Source organism: Apodemus sylvaticus, chromosome 9, assembly GCF_947179515.1.
Source record: "Apodemus sylvaticus chromosome 9, mApoSyl1.1, whole genome shotgun sequence".
NCBI classification, from domain to species: Eukaryota; Metazoa; Chordata; class Mammalia; order Rodentia; family Muridae; genus Apodemus; species Apodemus sylvaticus.
This window is the reverse complement of record NC_067480.1, coordinates 71,851,951-71,871,299: the sequence shown is the minus strand read 5'-3', so window position 1 is coordinate 71,871,299 and position 19,349 is coordinate 71,851,951. Positions and strand designations below refer to the sequence as shown.

The 19,349-nt window shown below is 50.9% G+C and overlaps 1 protein-coding gene across 5 annotated transcripts; it reads right to left on the bottom strand.

Moving 5' to 3' along the window:
• Window positions 1-29: 29 nt before the first annotated feature.
• On the bottom strand, window positions 30-19,095 carry Hdgfl2 (HDGF like 2). Of its 5 annotated transcripts, none has more exons than XM_052192202.1 (16): window positions 18,892-19,095; window positions 16,567-16,643; window positions 16,329-16,467; window positions 6,054-6,254; window positions 4,306-4,419; window positions 4,165-4,233; window positions 3,409-3,601; window positions 3,262-3,337; window positions 2,899-3,190; window positions 2,444-2,547; window positions 1,862-1,935; window positions 1,670-1,740; window positions 1,347-1,448; window positions 1,037-1,247; window positions 649-775; window positions 30-287 (listed from the first exon to the last, which is right to left on the bottom strand). In XM_052192202.1, the coding sequence occupies exons 1-16, from the start codon at window positions 18,961-18,963 to the stop codon at window positions 182-184; spliced, it is 2,028 nt and encodes a 675-aa protein (XP_052048162.1). In that variant the 5' UTR covers window positions 18,964-19,095; the 3' UTR covers window positions 30-181. The 5 variants fall into 5 exon arrangements, with proteins under 5 accessions (XP_052048162.1, XP_052048161.1, XP_052048163.1 ...); XM_052192201.1 differs by having other exon boundaries at window positions 30-290; window positions 18,892-19,094; XM_052192203.1 differs by having other exon boundaries at window positions 30-290; window positions 3,409-3,574; window positions 18,892-19,094.
• Between the last annotated feature and the right edge of the window lie 254 nt (window positions 19,096-19,349).

The following is a 19,349-nucleotide window of genomic DNA, read 5'->3' as shown; positions in this document are numbered from 1 at the left end:
GTGACCAGCACCTAAGCCAATAAAAGCTGTTTCTTTTTCATTACAAAATTCTTTATAGCCATTTCATATCAACTGAAATCACAGAACTAGGCAGAAAAGCCCAGGCCACAAGTACAAGCAGCGCAGCACTTCCCTAGGAGGCTGGGGATGGACACGGCACCATGGCCACAGCGGCTGGAGCTCAGCTGTCCTCATTGTCATCATTGGCAGACTCAGAGGCCAGCCGCGTCCTCTCATGGTCCTGATGCTCATTCCCAGGCCTGGCGGGATCGGAGCTGTCCTGTGGGCTGCTGGGGGGATAAAGAAGGTTGGTAAGCGTGCGGTTGCTTGGTGTTGCCATGGGGCCATTGGGTCAGTGGGCAGCCAAGGCAGGGTGACACTCATGTCAAAGGTAACTGAGTCTTGTGTGGCCTCCCTGACCCTCCCCAGTGCAACTGTAACCCAGTCTGGAGCCAGTGCTCATGCTGGTTACTGGAGGGCTAGTCCTACACAGTCAGGAGGAAGGTCTTTCCCAGAGTACCAATAGCTGGAAGCCTGGGGTGGCCTAATGTGGGCTAAGATCAGAGTGTACGCTGGCTCCAGCCTGTGGTAGGGGTGGGGTGAGGGCTCCAGCATGCAGGGGATGCACCTGAGGTCCCAGGGACTTACTCATGCAGCTCTTCTGAGGAGCCGCCTCTGGGGCCATCCTCCGAGTCCTGCCTGTCTGCCTGTGCTCTCTCTTCCGTGGTCTCCCCCTTCTGGGCTGCGGCCTCACCATTCACAGGTGCTGATCGATCTAGGGAGACAGAGGTCATTATGAACACTGCTTGCCTTTCATGAGAACCTTCCTCGCCCAGCTGCGGTCAAACTTATAAGCAGTTCAAGTGCATATAGGTGCTCTGGCCCAACGAGCACTTCGAGCACCCCATTTCTAGCACCCAGTAGAGCTCAAACACACTGTGCCAGCTGCCCCAGAATGAGGTTGGGTCTGGCAAGCTTGCTGGGGACAAACATGGCACTGCTGCCCTGCCTCTGGCCTGGTGCAGGCCTCCCTCACCGGCACTGGGCTCATCCTCGGCCAGCTCTCTGGGAGCCTGCTCCCCCGGCTGCTCTTCTATCTTCTCGTTATCGGCCCGTTCCTTCTCGGCTCCAGCCTTGTTCACCTTTTGCAGAGTCTCGACTTTTGGCCCCAGGACCCGTGACTTGAGCCGGGTGTAGACTTCTGCTGCCTTTGCCATCACATCCTTGTTGGCCTTGTATCGGCGAATCTGGCCACCAGAAGGCAAGGCTTAGCAGGGCCAATGGCTGTGCCCCCAAAACCTCTCCTTAGATAAAACCATCTCCTAGATGCTTTGCCCGGACTATACCTTCTTCAGCGTTGCTACCACATCTGTGTTCTTCTGAAGGATTTGAGAGGTTACCTGCAGGGTCCCCAGTTCTTCCAGTGCACTCAGACACCTCCTCACATCCTGCAAGGCAAGAGTAGAGAGGAAGCCCTGGCTGGCTCCTAGAATGTTGCCTGTTGTTCCCAGGGAAGATTGCAAGGCAATCCCTGGAATACTATGAAACCCACTCTTCCACCCAGGGGGCCCTGCCTCAGTTTCCCAAGACTACCAAGGAATCAATAAGGAGGTGGCTGAGGAAAGCACCCATCTCAGGACAGCGTAGGGCTGCATAGCAGGCATCTTACTGGGTTGTCAACCTTCAGTGCAAATTTGATCTCGCTGTGCAGCTTTTGCAGTCTCTCCTCTACGGAGGGTTCTGGGCAGGAGAGATGCTGGCTTGAGCAGGGTGCTCTGACCCCAGGTACAAGGTGGCCCCGCCCTTTACCACCACAGGTCCACACTGGAGCCTTGGAACCCAGCACCTTGCTACTGCTCACCCTTCTTCTTCTCCCCCTTCCTGTCCAGCGAGGGACCCTCTGAGCGCTTCCGTGTCCGCTCCACCTTCACAGGCCTATGGAGAGGCTCCCATCAGACAGGCTATCTTGGGAGACCCAAGGTGAGGACAGTCAGGCCAAGGGCCTGGGGACCTCCTCTGCTTCTGTGCAGATGAGGAACACGTGGATGACTTTAAGAAGCCCTTTGAGCATATCACAGCCCCTGCTGTGTGGCCACCATGCCACACTGCTGACACCCATGGGCAACTCTGATTAGCAATAGTTGGGAATATACTTAGGGAACAAATATGAGCTGCATTTCGCCACTTGCAGACTGAGTTAAAGCTGCTGGGTGCTGCGCATACTGGCTGGATTGCTCTTTGGGGTTCTGGATACAGCTGTTGGCCTCCACCCACTACAGGCCAGCAGCTCCTAGTTTGACGGCTACATGTGGCTCAGGAGAGACTCCTGTAGTAAGGCAGGGGCAGGGAAAGTCCTGAGGCTGCAGCCTCAAGGGTTGGAACCCTTGGATGGGTGTGGCTCTGAGGCTAACTCATAGGTCCAGGGCTCAGGACAGATGCTGACCTGGCTCGTGGCTTCTCATCTGGCCGCCCTCTCTTCTCCTTCTGCCCAGGCTTCCTTGCAGACTCTGAGCCTGGCATTTGGGACTTCTTGGCCAACTTCTTCCCCTACAGGGAGCATACAACAGGTTGCTGCCTCAGATAAAGTTTGTCTCCTGTTCCCATTTAGTCTACAGAACCGTGGGCCCTGCCACTCTGACCCAGCAGATCTGGGCATATCTTACAGGCTTCCCTAGCCTTTAAGAGGTGTGAAGTCCAGATCTCCGCGTGAGAGACAAGCCATCCACTCCGCAAAGACCCTCCGCTGGCTATCCTTACTCTCTGGACCTGGGGTCCTGGGCTCTGTGTCACCATCATGTCACCAACACTTGGGCTGAGGCCCAGTACCCAGTGGGTGCTCAATAGAGTGGGGCCCAGGGTCAGTGTCTGGGCCTCAGGTGGAGAAGGGGCGCTACACACCTCTTTCCCAAGCTCCCCCTCAGGCTCTGAGTCAGAGGAGGGTGGTGTGCCCCGGCCTCGAGCCTTGCGGCTACGCTTCTTCACAGGCTCTTCGTCCTCCAGCTCTTCCCCACTGCTGCCCCCACGCTCTGCCCGCTCCTTGCGCCGCTCCTTCTCCTCCCTCTCCTGTTCTCGAAGCCTCCGGAGCTCTTCCTCCTGCTCCCGTCGCCTCCGAGCCTCCAGCTCACGTCTTCGCTCTTCATCACGTCTCTTCCACTCACTGATGCGGTCCACTTCACCACTGTCACTGTCACTGGGATGGAGAGTCTATCAGTGGGGATCCCGGCACACTCTATGGTTCCCAGATCACTGGCTGACACCCACCTGTCACTGCTGGAGGTGGAAGGTGGTCGTTCTGGCTTTGGTCTCCGCCCTCGGGGTTTTGGGGGTGGTTTCTCAGCTGTGGAAAAGGAGGGGTGACCTTCTCTCCATGGCCTCCCAGGGCTACATCAAGGCTGGCTCAGGCCTTACCTGGCTTTCTGCCTCGAGGGGGTTTCTTGACGGATACATCTGAGTCTGAGGAGGATGAGGAGGAGGACGAGGAAGAGGATGGAGACGGCTGTGCTGCAACCACAGGCTCCTCCTTGGCCCCATCCGAGTCGGCTTTGGAGTCTGAATCCGAGGCTGACGGCACCTTCTGGGGACAGGCATAGCCAGTAGGGTGCTAGAGCCCAAATGGGAGAGGAGCCACCCAGGGTGGGAGGGTGATGGCAGAGGTGGCTGCAGTCCCCAAGAGAGACATAGTTTTGGGCCTCATCCACAGCAGAAACATGGTTCCTGGATACCCTGGTGGCTCCTGGGGAACGGGATTAGGGCCAAGCCCAGGGGCTTTCCATGGCAGACACATGTACTATGAAAATCTGCTCAGAATGCCCGGCCTGCTTTCTCCCTCATACTGTCCAGTTTTTCCACAGTGTTCTTCCACAGTACAACACTCACAGTCCATGTCACACACACGGCCGCAGATACACAAACTCACCTGCACATGCACAAACAGCCTTTACCCTCACACTCCCAACGTGTACACACAGTACACATGATCCTCTATACCACAACATTCCAGCAGATAGGACCTGATTTTCCAATTGTGGTAGTTGGGTCCCCTGGGAGGAGCAGCAGTGACACACAGGCCGCAGGGACACATACCTGGGTACCCCAGCATCACTGCCATAAAAGGCCCCTCATGATGCCAGTGGCTGCTCAGGACCTGGGGCACAGCACCCTTACCTTCTTGCGTCCTCCCAGAGGACCTCGCCGTGGCACCCGGGCCACTGTCTTCTTCTCTGGGGTAAAATCCTGGTTGGAGAGACAGGAGTGTCAGGGGTGCTGACTGCCATCCCAGCTGTCCTGGGGTTGGTGTTTGCTCACCTGGTCACTGGTCTTCTCTGACTCAGATGGGCTCTCGGAATCCTCTTCTGATGGAGACACACTGGCCTGATCCAGGTCACTGGAGGCTCTTCTAGCTCGTTTAGAGACTGACATCTGGAAGGCAGGGTCAGGCTGGGTCAGCAGCCAGAAATCCCCAGCGCTAGATGGAACCCTCCTAGAATATGCAACCCTTGTGCCTCGATACTCCTTAATTCTGGGGTCATGACATGAGCCATACGCTGACACACAGGTCCCACTCCTAGAGATTGGAACTGGAGAAGGGAAGTTGGGGGGCAAGTGCTGGGGGTTGGGGAGGATAGTGTCTGATGGGGCTGTAACGTTCATGGTGAGGACTGTATCTCAGAATACCGCATTTTATGTCACATGCTCTATATAAAAAAGAAAATCACAGAGATAAAGACAGACAGATAGACAGACAGAAGAGCCCAGCAGGACTGACACAGAGAGAACAGACTCTAGTAGGACTGACAGGCCCACAGAAGGAACTATGGAAGAGGCAGTGCAGCTTTACTATGGTTGAAAGGTACACATCGACATGGTCAAACAGTCTGCACAGAACAGGGGTCAGCAGCAAAAGCATCGACTGTGCAAGCCCAAGGACCTGTGTCCCATCATCAGGACCCTTGTAGAAAACCTAAATCATGGGTGAGAGCAGTAGCTACATGGTTCCTAGCACCCACATGGTAGCTCACAACTGTCTGTAACTCCAGCTCTACAGAATGAGATGCCTCTTGTTTCCTGCACTCATGGGCACCCTCTCCCAAGGCACAAACACATAAACTTGATGAAAAACACATTTTAAAAAGGGGCTGGGGCTTGAGCAATGGCTCAATACTTAAGATCACTGGCTACTGTTACAAGAATCTAGGCTTGGTTCCCAGCTAGCACAAGGCTGCTCACAACCATCAGTAACGACAAAGCCAGGAGTGGTTACACACTGAGGAGGAAGAAAAGGCTGAAATAAAAATAAAAGTTTGAGGCCGGCCTGATCTACATGGTGAGTTCAGGATAACCAGGGCTACATAGTAAGACCTATCTCAAATAAACAAAACAAACACAACTCTCTTCCAGATCAGATACCATCACTGGCTTTGGGTATCAGATATAGAATGAGTGAGGTATGCAGACATAACTGGTGTGCAGGTAAAATACCCAGATGTAGAAAATAAGAACTGCCTCCCCAAAAAGTTAAAAACAAACAAACAAAAAAGCAAACCTACATTTATAATCCAGAGCCAGGGAAGCAGAGACAGAGGGTCCCTAGCTTGCTGTTGCCTTGTTAAACTAGTGAGCTCTTAAATGCAGGCAGGCAGGGAGAGACTGTCTCAGAATACAGATGTAAACCAACTGAGAAAGATGCCTGATGCCAACCTGTGGCCTCTCTATACAGAACAGACAGGTGGACATAATCTCACACTCACACAAAGATTAGAAATGTCACTGAGAGTCACACCCCCTGAAGGAATTAACCTCAAGGTAGCTGAGTTTTACCTCAATTCTTGTTAAAAATGAGTACTAAGGCAGGTGTGTCAGTTAGTGCACAGTCATGACCTCAGCACTCCTAGAGGTTGAGGCGGGAAGATTACAAGTTTCAGGCCTGACTGGGCTATTACACAGTGGGGCTCTGTCTCAAAACAAACAACAAAAACAATTCTTATTGAGAGGGGCTAGAGAGGACAAGGGGCCACAAGGGGCCAGGCCTGGAGTAGCCACCCTCTTCACAGTACCTTCAAGACTGGTGTCTTCCGTTTCAGGCCACTGTGATCACTGCTCTTGTCAGAGTCGGAATCGCTCTCCATCCTGTCACTGGTGGCTGTGGTGGTCACAGCTGTCACAGTCATGACTCTCCGGGCTTCTTTGTCCTTGTCCACATCGCTGCCACCACCCAGGTCGACTTCAGGGGCCTCACTGTCAGAGGAGCTTACCGGCTGGGGTTGGGGTGACAGATGTGTCACCAAGGGGCCAGGATAGACTTCCTAGCCCCGTGTTAACTGGGCAGGCAGCAATGCTGGGAATCCAGCTTAGGGTCTGGCTACCTCACTCATGAGATGGGAAACTGAGACAGTAGGATGGTGTAGGTAGGAAGATGTAGGGGCAAGTACTTTGATGCTGTGCCTCAGTTTCCATATGAGTAAAGGGGAGGTCACAGCTTTGGGCCTCATGAGGATGCTGCAGGTATCACAGAGCTGTCATGTGAACAGGCAGCATGCAGACCATAGCAAGTTGCCGGGCGGTGGTGGCGCACGCCTTTAATCCCAGCACTTGGGAAGCAGAGGCAGGCGGATTTCTGAGTCCAAGGCCAGCCTGGTCTACAGAGTGAGTTCCAGGACAGCCAGGGCTACACAGAGAAACCCTGTCTGGAAAAAACAAAAAAACAAAAAAGAACTGTGGGTTCTGTTTCTTTGCTTTGTGAGGCTACTGGGAACTGTGCTGGGCGAGCACTCTCCCACTGAGCTGCAGCCCTGGACCCCTCTTTATTTTCTATGTTAGATGGGGTGCTATGAAGCCTGTACTGGCCTTGAGTTGTGCTGGGAAGACAGGCCTGCCTAAGCACATCTGGTTGGCTCTATTTCAAGCTGTTGTACAATTGTGAGAAACAGCTTTAGGGGCACTGCTGAACTTGCCACTCTCATAACGCCTGCTCAGGCAGCAGCCGCCGTCCAGCCACACAAGCTGTGTGTGAACTGACTGTAGCTCGGTCTCCTGTCCAGTCCAGGAGCTGAGAACCTGGGAACAGGTGGATCACACAAGGCTTCATAAACACAGACTAGAGAGACAGTGAGGACTGAGAAATGAGGAGCTGCTGTGAGGACAGTGAAGTGAAGGATTTGTACTGGGACCTGAGAGAAGGCCGGTCGGAGGTAGAGCAGGGTAGGTGAGACGCAGCTTACAAGTGTTACCAGGAATGAAGGTTCTCTCAGCAAAAGGAAAATGCTGGGATGGCCGGGTCGTACAGACATATGAAGGTGATGCTGAAGAGACTGAGGCTGACGCTGTGGCCAGCTCACACACTAACTTACTGAGGCTCTGAAACCATTGGGCAGGTGGCTCAACAAGTCTCAGGATGAAGGGACAATGTGTGAGCCCCAAACATGTTGAGTTCCCCCTCACTCATCCAACACACACTAAGGTAACAGCCATGACATTTTGTTTTTTGAAGACTAAATGCTACATGCCTAAGTCTGCCTAAATAGGTAGCTTAAACGTATGTCAAAATGTCTGCAGCAGTTTGTCAATAAAGTTTAGTCCTTTTTTTAATCAAAAGAAAAAAAAAAGCCATGACAATAGTGAACCTCCCCCAGCACAGCCACACCTAGAACCTGTTACTATAATTCCATATAACTGCAACCTGGGGGCGGGGTAGGGTGGCGGTAGTTGTTAATTTTTCAAGGATCATGTCTGGAAAGAACTCAAACTTCCATCAAGTAAGGAGAAAGATGTGGTACAGCCAGAGACAGTGGGCATGGCAAGCATGGCCACTGCTGTGACTGTGTAGGCCTAAAATTGAAGTGTGTGGCAAGTAGGGGCAGAAAACCGAGACCTTTCTTCCCTGGACAGTCTGTCATTCTAGGCCAGCCTGGGCTACACAGAATGCCATCCTTGAAGTGTGGGCATATCTATAACAGGTGCATCTGGGTGGAAGAGCAGAATGCCAAGGGCAGGCACTCAGGCACAGCACTGTGGGGTGGGGTCACACTTTGGTAAAAGCTGCCCCAGCCGCTTTACACCCGACTGTTAAACCGCACCTGCGCAGTACCGTGTCCTTCATGCTTTTGGGGTGGCCAGTGTTGCCCTCCTGCTCTCTGCTGCTGGAGCTCATGTGCCGCTCTCACCATTCTGTTGGTTGGTTTTGAGGCAGGGTCTCTCTATGTAGCCCATGGTTGTCCTGGAATTCACTATGTAGACCAGGCTAGACTGGCCTTGAACTCACAGAGATCTACCTGCCTCGCTTCTAGAGTGTTGATCATTCTTATATGCCCAAGAAATAGTGTTTAGGGTCATGGCGAGGACTCAGCTGGTAAAGGTACTTGCTGTCAAGCCCCAGGGTACACATGGTGGAAGAAGAGCCAACTTCACAAGCTGTCACCTGACTTCTACGGGCATTATAGCACGCAGCAGCCCCCCATCCCCAAATACATTCTACTGCTGTGATTTAAAAAAAAAAAAAAAAGACAAAAATGAACTCAGAGCAGGGGGAAAAAAGGTAGGTTCCCTCCCACCCCGAGACAGGTTTTCTCTGTGTCGCCCCGGCTGTCCTGGAACTCACTCTGTAGACCAGGCTGGCCTTGAACTCAGAAATCCACCTGCCTCCGGAGTGCTGGGATCAAAGGCGTGCGCCACCACAGCCTGGCTTGAGTTTATTTTTTCTTATAGCTTGTTCACTATCCTGGAAACAGGAGCTTTTTATAGGTTTGTTCCCCATGGCTGGCTCAGCCTGCTTTCTTATAAAACCCAGGGCCACAAGCCTAGTGGGTGGACCCTCCCACATAAATCATCAACCAAGACAATGGCATAAAGACATGCCCACAGGCTAATTTGGTGGGGAGATTTTCTCAGTTAAGGTAGGTTCCTCTTCCCAAGTGACTGTGGCTTGTGTTGACATAAAACCACCTGGCACAACTGACCTCTTGTTAGCTTGACACAAACACATTACTGTTGAATTTTTGTCTTTCCCACAGTATGTTAATATTAATATCACAATATAAAAACCAGATAACAGCCAGGCAGTGGTGGTGCACGCCTGTAATCCCAAGCACTCTGGGAGGCAGAGGCAGGCAGATTTCTGAGTTTGAGGCCAGCCTGGTATACAAAGTGAGTCCAGGACAGCCAGGGCTACATAGAGAAACCCTGCCTCAAAAAACCCAAATCCAAAGCCGGGCAGTGGTGGCGCACGCCTGTAATCCCAGCACTCTGGGAGGCAGAGGCAGGTGGATTTCTGAGTTTGAGGCCAGCCTGGTCTACAGAGTGAGCTCCAGGACAGCCAGGGCTATATAGAGAAACCCTGTCTCGAAAAAACCACATCCAAAATAAATAAATAAATAAATAAATAGACAGATAGATAAATAAATAAATAAAAACACAAAAAAACCAAATTAAAAAAAAAATCCAAAAACCAAATAACTTTATAAGTACTGGTCTTTAAAAATTCAAACACTTCAAAAGTTTAGTTTTAGCAGGGCATGGTTTCCAAAGTCTTTAATCTCAGCCCTCAGAGACAGAGGCAGGTATTTTGGTTTGTTTTGAGACAGAGTCTATGTAGCCCTGGCTGTCCTGGAATTCATTATGTAGACCTGGCTGGTCTTGAACTCACAGAGATCTGCTTGTCTCTGCTTCCCAGGTACAGGTTTCTCCAGGGAAACCCTGTCTTGAAAAAACAAAAATAAATGTGGGAGCAACCAAGTCCAGCTAGGTGCATCTATATGAGTTCAAGGCTAGCCTTGAATACACAGCAAATTCCAGGACACCCAGAGTTTTACAGTGAGATTCCACTTTCAAAAAAAAAAAAAAACCAAAACCACCCCCCCCCCAAAACAAAACCAAATCCAACAACAAAAACAAATAACAAAAATGTTCAGTCTCTAAGTTGAAAGTTTCTCTAAATACCCAAAGTCTCTCAAATGTGGGATTAAATAAATTGAAGTAAGATAAAAGTAAGTTACATTCTTTCTTACTCCAGGAGGGAGGAGGCAGGGCAGCCAGTCAGATCAAAGCAAAATCCAAGTCCAGCCATGCACAGCTCAGCATGCACAGCTCTGGGGAGACTCAGGGACTTCCAGTCTCTGGTCTCCAAAGGCCTTGGCAGCAGCATTCCTGGCTCTGTCCTCTGAAGCACACACAGCTTGTCTCCTAGTCGGCTCAGACCCACTCCACCATACTTGCTATTGTTCTTGGTCATTCTATGCCATTGCCATCTCCAAAATCCTGGGGTCTCTGCAACTGGGCTGCATTTTCACCAGTGGCCTCTTATGGGTTCTCTTCAGGGTCTCTGACCCTGCTACATGGCACCAAGACCTCAGTCCTGGGGCTTCTCCTGCAACTAAGGCTGCACATTCACGCTGGCCTCTCCTGGTATCAAGCATCAGCTGCTCTTCAAGACTTCTGTCTGCAAACCCGCACCATCTAGGTGACTTACATATAACTAAGTTTGGCTGCCAGCATGAGATGCAAGTTTGATGCTTTCAGCTACAGCCCTTGTGTGCTAACCCTGAAGAATCTCTTCCCAGATTTTGTCTCAGCAATGCTGGTCTCTGTCACTTATGATTCTTCAGCCCCTGCATTGATTATTCTTACAAAGCAAAGGTTCCACTTTAGTGGCATGACCCAATAGAAGAATCCTTAATGTACTCTCTAAACTTTCAGAAGGCAAATCTCCATTGTCTGCATTGCTTTCAATATTTTCATCTTCCAGGTACCCACAGAACAGCCAACTGAGCTTTGTGTACTCAATGAATTTCTCAGCCCTAAGTTCCCAAAGTTCACAATTTTCCCTAAAACATATTATGGTCATGACTGTCATCAATACCCCACTCCTGATACCAGTGTGTCTTATTTAGTATTTCTATTGCTATGATTAAAAAACTATAACCAAAATCATGAGCTTGGAGAGGAAAAGGGTTTATTTCAGCTTACAGCCCATCATCCAGAATGTCAGGACGGGAATGCAAGGCTGATGCAGGGGCCATGGAGGGGTGCTGTTGATTGGCTTGCTTTCTTATTGGACCACCAGCCAAAGGGTGATAGTATCCACAGTGAGCTGGGCCTTCCCATATTAATCATCAATCAAGACAATGACCACAAGCCAATCTGTTAGGGACATCTTTTCAAGTGAGGCTCTTCCCAAATGACTCTACTGTGTCAAGATGACATAAAACCAGACAGTGCATAGATATAAATGTGGTGTTTAAAAAGATACTTCCTTGGGGGTGACTGCAGTGAGCACAAAGGACAGGAGATGGGGGCTGAGGCTAAGGGGGAAAAAAAGCTATGGAGCAGATCCCCAGAGCATGGATGAGAACAGTAATGAGCTGCAGCTGGAATCAGGAGACCAGAACAGAAAGATGAAGAAGTTCAAGTCTCCCAGGTGCTTGTGTCTGAGTCCAGACACACAAACTCACAATGCAGCATGGAAACACAGGCCAGCCTGTGTCTCTGCCTCCTCAGTGCAGAGATCAAGCATGCACCACACCTGGCTTTCTGTTGGTGCTAGCCTTGGGTCCTCCTGACTTCATGACAACCATTTTACCAATTAAGTCATCTTAATTGGTTAAGATGGTTATGGACACCATCTCACAGCCATGAATGACTATGGGCCTCACACCTGTAACTTTATGCTTGGGAGGCTGAGGCAGGACAGGCACAAACTTGACACAAGCCAAGGCACTGCTTGGGCTCTTCTGGTAAAAAAAAAAAAAAAAAAAAAAAAAAAAAGTCCATCTTACCAAAGAGCTAGCTTGCCCCACTTGCAAAACCACTACTGAGGCCAGTGAAAGGGCTCAGTGGGTAAAAGTGTTTGCTGTCAAGTCTGAGCTGAGTTTGATCCCTAGAACCCACATGCGGAAGAACATAAACTTCCACAGTTGTTCTCTGACCTTCAGAAGTGCACTGAGGCACACATGCATGTAACTAAAAACATGCATGTAAACCAACCAACCAACCAACCAACCAACCAACCAACCAACCAACCAATCAACCAGTCAACAAAAGCCACTATAGTTGAGTGGCTTAGTTTAAGTGTGAGTGGTCTCATAGCCCAAGCAAACAGTCTGGGTATCTAGCCATATAATGAAGGACGCCCCACTGAGGACCACAGCAGGGCTGAAAGGCATGATGGTCCCAAGCATGCTCTGATCATCTGGCATCTTGGTTGTGAGAAGGAAGAGACAGATTAATGCTGGGGGTATGATGGTCACACATGCTGGTCATCTCAACCCTTGGAAAGTGGAAGCAGGAGGATCAGGATTTCAAGGCCATCCTTTGCTAGTGAATTTGAGGTTAGCCTGGACTACATAATAAGATCCTGTCTCAAAACCAAAACCAAACCAAACCACCCAAAATGGTTTGAAGAGAGGACTCTGTGGATAAAAGCCTCTCTTCTGGAACCATGAGGACCTGAGTGTCACGACTGTGATGGTTTATGACCAAGACAGGTATCTCCCAAGAGCTTACCAAGCAATAAGCCCAGCCAAAACTATGCTTCTAGGGCAGAAAGCCCTGTTTCAGCAACAGTGGAGAGTCACAGAGGAAGGTGCCCATATTCTGCTCTGACTTCCTCTGCATGTGCACTCATCATACAAAAAAACTATCCCCAAAAGTTGGAGGCTGGTTGGTCTGTTAGCATGAACGTTGGTCATGGATCTCTGCTGAGTGAGCAAAGCTCAGAAGCAACAGAAAGCTGGGGCTGGAGAAACTGCTGAGGGGTTATGAACACTGGCTGCTCTTGCATAGAACTCTGGTTCAATCCCAGCACTTGGCCCAGGACTGCTGCCAGGGACCAGCCCCTTTGTTCTGTGCTCTCACTGGACATGCAAGACCTCAATACACAGAGCAATGAGAGTGAGTTTGTAGACCTATACATCCCATGGAACGCTCTGTGAGCAAACACATCATTGGAGCCAAGAACCGTGTGTGCATGCAAATGAATGTGGCTGCGACAAGGTCAGAGGTAGATTTAACAACTAGTCTAAAAGATATGCTGTCTGCAGGGCCTATCACAGGACAGGTGAATCAGGTCTGATGGCATATTCTCAAAGAACTTCTTTATTTATGCATATAAGTACACTGTGGCTGTCTTCACACACACCAGAAGAGGGTGTCAGATCTTATTACAGATGGTTGTGAGCCACCATGTGGTTGCTGGTGATTGAACTCAGGACCTCTGGAAGAGCAGTCTATGCTATTAACTTCTGAGCCACCTTTCCAGCCCTCAAAGAACTTCTTAAATTGGGGAAAATATGTCATAAAGAAAAGTGAGAAACAAAAACACAAGACAACACACAGCAAAACAAAACTAGCACTCACATGCTGTGTGATCACTCCAGAGCCGGAGTGTCTGGCAGCCTCTTGGTCTCAGGCACCAGGCATGCACACAGTACACTATATATATGCAGTCAAAATACCCGTACACATAAGATAAAAATGAATACATCTTAGAAAGCTTTGTGTGGTTGTCAGTGAGATAGAAAGGCCCTGCAGCAGGGTGGCTCCTTTCTCAATGTCAAATCTGTATTCCTGTCTGACTTGTAAAATTAAGCTAAAATTTTTAGGAAAAAGAGATAGCTCAATTGTAGCTAGTCTTTTACTACTTTGTGGGTTCTTCTTTTTCCCACCCTTTATTCCCTCCCCCTTCTTTCATAGGAGAGAAACAAGGATGGGGGGTGGGGGAGATAGATAGGGATCCCTGAATCTGCTTTCTTTGTTTCTTCTCTGAGCAAAACTACTAAAAACCACAATCAACCCCTGCCCCCAACAACCAACAGCCACCAACCCCATCTCTTGGGGCCCTAGCATTTATATATAACCTTTCAAAAGTTCCCAGTATCACACAATCACAGAGACTATCTGCAGCTGGCAAAACCATTTCTGTGATTTTTTTTTTTTTTATAGAAACCAAAATTCCAGAATTGTCACTACACTCAGTTTCCCATAAAATCATGCTTCTGAAGGCCTTTGTATACACTGTCTGTCAAAAGTATCTATCTTGACAATGCTTGGAAGGACCACTCTAGGGTGGTCCAGGAATTATACCTCTTTCCTATTTGTTTGACTCAAGGTATCACTATGTATAGGCCAAGCTGACCCTCTACTCTAACCTAAGAGATCCTCATGACTCGGCATCTCTGAACACTGGCATGACAGATCCATCTATACTACACACTCGTGTCCCCCTGAGGGCACACTAGGTCATGGAACCACAGGGCAGCTAGGGTCCCTCAGAGCTTCCTGTCTCAGGGGCATGTGGCTGGCTGGCTGGCTTCAGTGTTTGATGTTTGCGTTTTGTTTCCTTGAGGGCTGCATTTCTCTGCATGGTGCCCACAAGCCATGGGTGTCCAATAAATATTAAATACAGTGATGATTCACCAGCAGGCAACAGACGTGTAACCAGAGAGCGTTCAAGCTAGTGCCAGCAGAGATCATGACAGGATCTTCTTCTAGATCCCCTGCCCAAGCAGAGCCCAGGAGAGACACACAAAAAGCTACTTCACTCTCTACACACGGTACAGACGACAGAAGCAAACTGTCACTGGCATACAGTGCATGTCACTAGCCTTTCTACAAAGGGGCCCAAACCAGACATGCTTGGGAGACACCTGCTGTGTGAACATTTTTGACTGCTTATTCAAGGCCAGAACTGGGTCCAGATCAGTGCCTGATTCTTGTCTTGGCGGGTCAACACAACTGTGTCTGCTGTTTCCCCTGGGAGACTCTTTCCAGCATTAGCCAGTTAGGGAAAGAGAGGAACCTGACTACCTCAAGATTTTAAGATTCCACCATGACTAGAATCTATGAGAAGATTCCCATTCCTACCAGTGAAGTCAGGGTTGGGACTGGCGCTCACCCACTCCTGCTTGGCTGCCATCAACAAACCCAGGTGATCTTCTTCACCAATAGAAGGTTTTGGCTTGTTGTAATCGCTCCCTTTGGCCACCTCCCAACTGGATGACCATCCCTCCCAAGCTGGCACTACTCTGCCACTTCTTGTTAAAACCTTCAGAGCAGGGACCGAGGCAATAGCTTAGCCAGCAAAGCACCTATTGCACACACAAAGCACCAGGATTAAGGCTCCTGGCATTCCCAGAGATGCCAGGCAGCCCACTTGTGAACCCAGGTGCGCAGGACACAAACACAGTATCCTTTGAGCTAATTCCACCAACTGAGTGAACTAGCGGTTCATGAGAGACTGTGCCTCAATATGTAAGGTGGAAAGGGATCAAGGAAGACACTGGCTGGGTGGTGGTGGAGCATGCCTTTAATCCTAGCACTTGGGAGGCAGAGGCAGGTGGATTTCTGAGTTCAAGGCCAGCCTGGTCTACAGAGTGAGTTCCAGGACAGCCAGGGCTACACAGGGAAACCCTGTCTCGAAAAAACAAACAAACAAAAACCCCACAAACAAACAAACAAAAAACCAAAAAAAAAAAAAAAAAAAAGGGAAGACACTGATGTCAACCTCTAGCCTGTAAAGATATGCATACATATGGACATGCATACACCATACACATGCAAAGAAACACCACCAGCACCCCAAAGCAGGAGTAAAAGTAGAGGGAAGGACCCTGCCCAGCCCAGTACCCTCCACTCTCATCTTACTCTAGAACACCCATGAGGCCACCCTCTCCAGCCTTCCACAGTGCCTTTCTATTGATTTCAACTTCTAATTTTAAACTTTAGAAATTATATCGCTTCTTGGCCTTTTGGCTAAGATCAAGTGTAGAAATTATATTTGTTTGGCGTGGGCACGTGGAGGGAGGCCAGAGAGTAACATACATAGTATTGTGAGTACTGGGGAAGGTGCTCAGGTCATCAGGCATGGAGAGCAAGCATCTGCTGAGTCTTACCAGCCCCTCTCTTCAACTTTTCTAAATTAATCTTTCCCCAGAAATTTCCAGACAGGCTCTTGGCATTATTTCTCCCTGACCAGGAGTTCTTACATTCACAAACAACTGCTTACTCTACCCAATCTACAGCTGAAAGTCCGGGAAGGCACTAGTTACAGGAAGCCTTTTACTTTTAAGAAGTATCTACCAGACTTGTAACACCCTGTTCAGAACCCAGGTTCATCCTTAGATGGTGGTCCCCACCTAGTGGACACTGGGTGGTATCTGGATAGTCCCAGACCTACAGTTCTGCTAAGCATTCTGTAGAGCCCAGAAATACACCCCAAAGAAAGATCCGATCCACAGCTACAGAACTGAAAGGAAAGAGAAACCCTCCTGGAAGTTTCCGAGGAAGTCCTGTCCCTAGGAGCCCACGGCCGCTCCACTGCCCACCCGCGCCCAGGCACTCACCGGAGGTGCACTGTAGCTGGCGTGGGGGTTGTTCTGGATCTCCCAGAGCCCCTCATTGAAGCCTTTCCTCTTGTTGGGCTTCCCGTACTTGTCCTTGCACTTGTCATAGGGGAACAGGTCCTTGGGTCCCAGGAAGGCCCTGCAAGTTAGAACCATAGGCCAGTTCCAGGTGAGCCAGGCCACCCTGGAAAGCAGCTAGTCTGTGGGTGAACACCAAAAACCTGGTGGGGACACTTACGTTTCATGCGTTCCAAAGAAGAAGATGGGGTATTTGTTAGGTGGGGGCTTCACAGCACCATCAGCAATGTCATCGATCTGTAGTGAGAGGCAGGTTGGTCAGAGGGCTTTCTCCAGACCCAGAAAGCCATCCAGTTACTTGGGGGTGTGGGGGGGAAATACCATGAGAAGACACAGCACCTTCCAAACCAAAGTCTAAGGATCTGAACTCAGGTCCACTAAGCTATGAACTATCTCCTCAGCCCCTTAATTTGGAATTAATCTTTTTTCTTTTTAGACAGCCTCACTATGTGACAGCCTGGCTGTCCTCAAATGATGTAGACAAAGGTGGACTGGGACTTGTCTCTGTCTCTAAGCAATGGGGAGTGGGGCTGAAGGTGAGCACAACCATGCCTGGCTATGAAACCTGCACACTTCTCAGCATCCTGCCAACCTGTCTGCCACCCACAGTAATTCTTCCACCAAGAAGAAAGCTGGGCCCCAATACAGGTCCTTAAGCTGAGCCAGGCCCAGCATGGTCCCCTGAAGCCCCCCCCCCCCCCCTTGGACCTAGGTTCAGATTCTTCCACTCCCGGGACTCGCCAGTGACTGCCCTTCCTGGAAAAACGGCCCGGTCTGCCTCTTGTCCAAGAGGTAAATCTGGCAGCTCCAGAAATGGAGAAGATGGGGGTGAGGGTAGAGGTAGGGTGCTGAAGGAGCCAGGCCCAGAGCATCCCGGAAGTCCCACCCTTTTTGTGAAAGCCCACGGGCTCCAACAGCTGTCAGTCACCTTCCCACAGGATGCTAGTAGCCCCTTCCCCTCCAATCAGGTGCTTGGAACTGTTCTCTCAGAACTGGAGCCGGCTGGGAAGGGGGAAGGGACAGAGCCTCTTAGTGAGCAGAGGTAGTGTAGGGACGGCAGTGGCCACGGTAAAACTTTGCTCCTGTCTCCCCGCTCACAGTGGGATTTCCCAGGGCTTAGCACCTGCCTCTCCAACTCCTGGGGGATTGCTGGATCCTCCCTGGCTTGCTCCCCAAACACCCCTAATGTCTCTTTGGCCCTACTAGTTCATACTCTGGTCCCTGGTGGCTGGATGCAGGATACCGGATGCAGAAGCATCCTCACACCTGCCTTGCTTGAGGACTGCCAGGCTGCTTCTCCCATTGGTCCCACACCTCAGGAACCTATGAGCCCCCCTGGTCCTGACCTCTAGGAGTTACCTCCTAGGCTGGTTCAGCTTGCTCTTTGGCATCTCCATGGTAACTTCCTGCCGAATGGCCTTCCATTCCCACCCCCATGTAGACACAGCCAATCTAGCCTCTGTACTAAGACCTAGAGGCAACAAAACTCTGTTTCTATGCAACAAACATGTGCGCCAGGACTTGCAACGCCAGCTACCATCTGCACAAACAAAAATTCCTTCAGTCCTGACACATGGATGCTAAGTTCACCCCTGGAGTGACCTCTGTCCTAAGTCCTGGGGGCAGCAGAAGAATTTGGGTCCCCTTGCATGCATGTGCCAATTTTTGCCAGGGCCAGAATTCTGCCACCTGCGCACCCAGGCTCCAAACATCTACATTGCATGACTTCAGCTTCCTCAAGCAGAAAACCTTAAACCCCAGCCCGAAGCTGCCTGTTCTCAGGTGAGCTACATACAGCCCACTGAGTCCCCTTTAAAGGTCAGACTCCGGGTCCCCAGAAAAACTTTCCTCCAACCCTTACCCTCACTTAGGTCACAGAGATAAGGTCCCTTTCTCTGGGGCTGCAACCTGCTCCCCCATCCACCACGCACAGCCGTTGGGAGAGACTCTTCAATCCTAAGGTGACAATGCACCCTTCGAGCCCCACTACACCCCTCAGGCTCCACGATCCTGGAATCCCCTAAACGCATTTCTGAACTCTGGTACATTGGTCTCTCAGGCCCTGGACATCAAACCAGGTGACACAGGTCCTGGAGGAGGTCAAGGATAGCACCACTGCCACCTCTGCAGGACTGTGGGTGTCTGAGACTCAGGACCTCACCATGCAGGTTACTCAGACCAAAACACTGCCACACCTCAGTTCCAAAGGACCATGGGTCTCAGGGCCAAGAACCGGAACCGCGAACACAAGTCCCTCAGATCAGGGACCTCCCCGAAGACGCTCAGACCCCAGGCACTGTGGTCCCGGAGGAAGGAGCTTCCTCAACTCCAGAAAGCCACAGTGCAGCCACCTGAGCCCGCAGCCCCACCTCTCCTGAGCCTCCCCTCGGCCTCCATTCCAGTCTCCCCGCACGCGCCCGCCCGCGGCCCCTCTGCTCGGGGCCGCCAACTCCGCCGGGCCCTTCCACTCCACGCGCGGCCTCACCCGGGCCGGCCAGTGCGGGTAGCCCTTCATCTTGGCAAACACCAAGTCCCCGGGCTTGAAGGCGTGCGGCATGCTGTCGGCGGAGGCCCAGGCCGCGGGAAGCAGCAACGGCGGCGGTGGGAGGCGAAGCCAGAGGCGGGAGTCGGACGCCGGAGGGGCGGAGGCGTCCGCACGGGCCGCCGGCCGGTGTCTACTTATTGGGTTCGGCACGACCGGAAGTCCCGCCCTCCCTTGGCTATGGGCCGCTGTCGCCGTCGCTTAGGACCACAGAGACGCGCGCGGGCCAATAAAGGGAGGGGCTGGATCGGAGCTAGTTAACGGGATTGGATAACGGAGCAGAAGCCAAGGGCGTGGACTAGGAGCCAGTGGGTGGGGCGGAGGCTGTCAGAGGTAAAAGACGAAAGGTTTAAGCAGCTACTGCGTGAAGCCTAGAGGGGAATGATGGGGCGGAGCCTAAT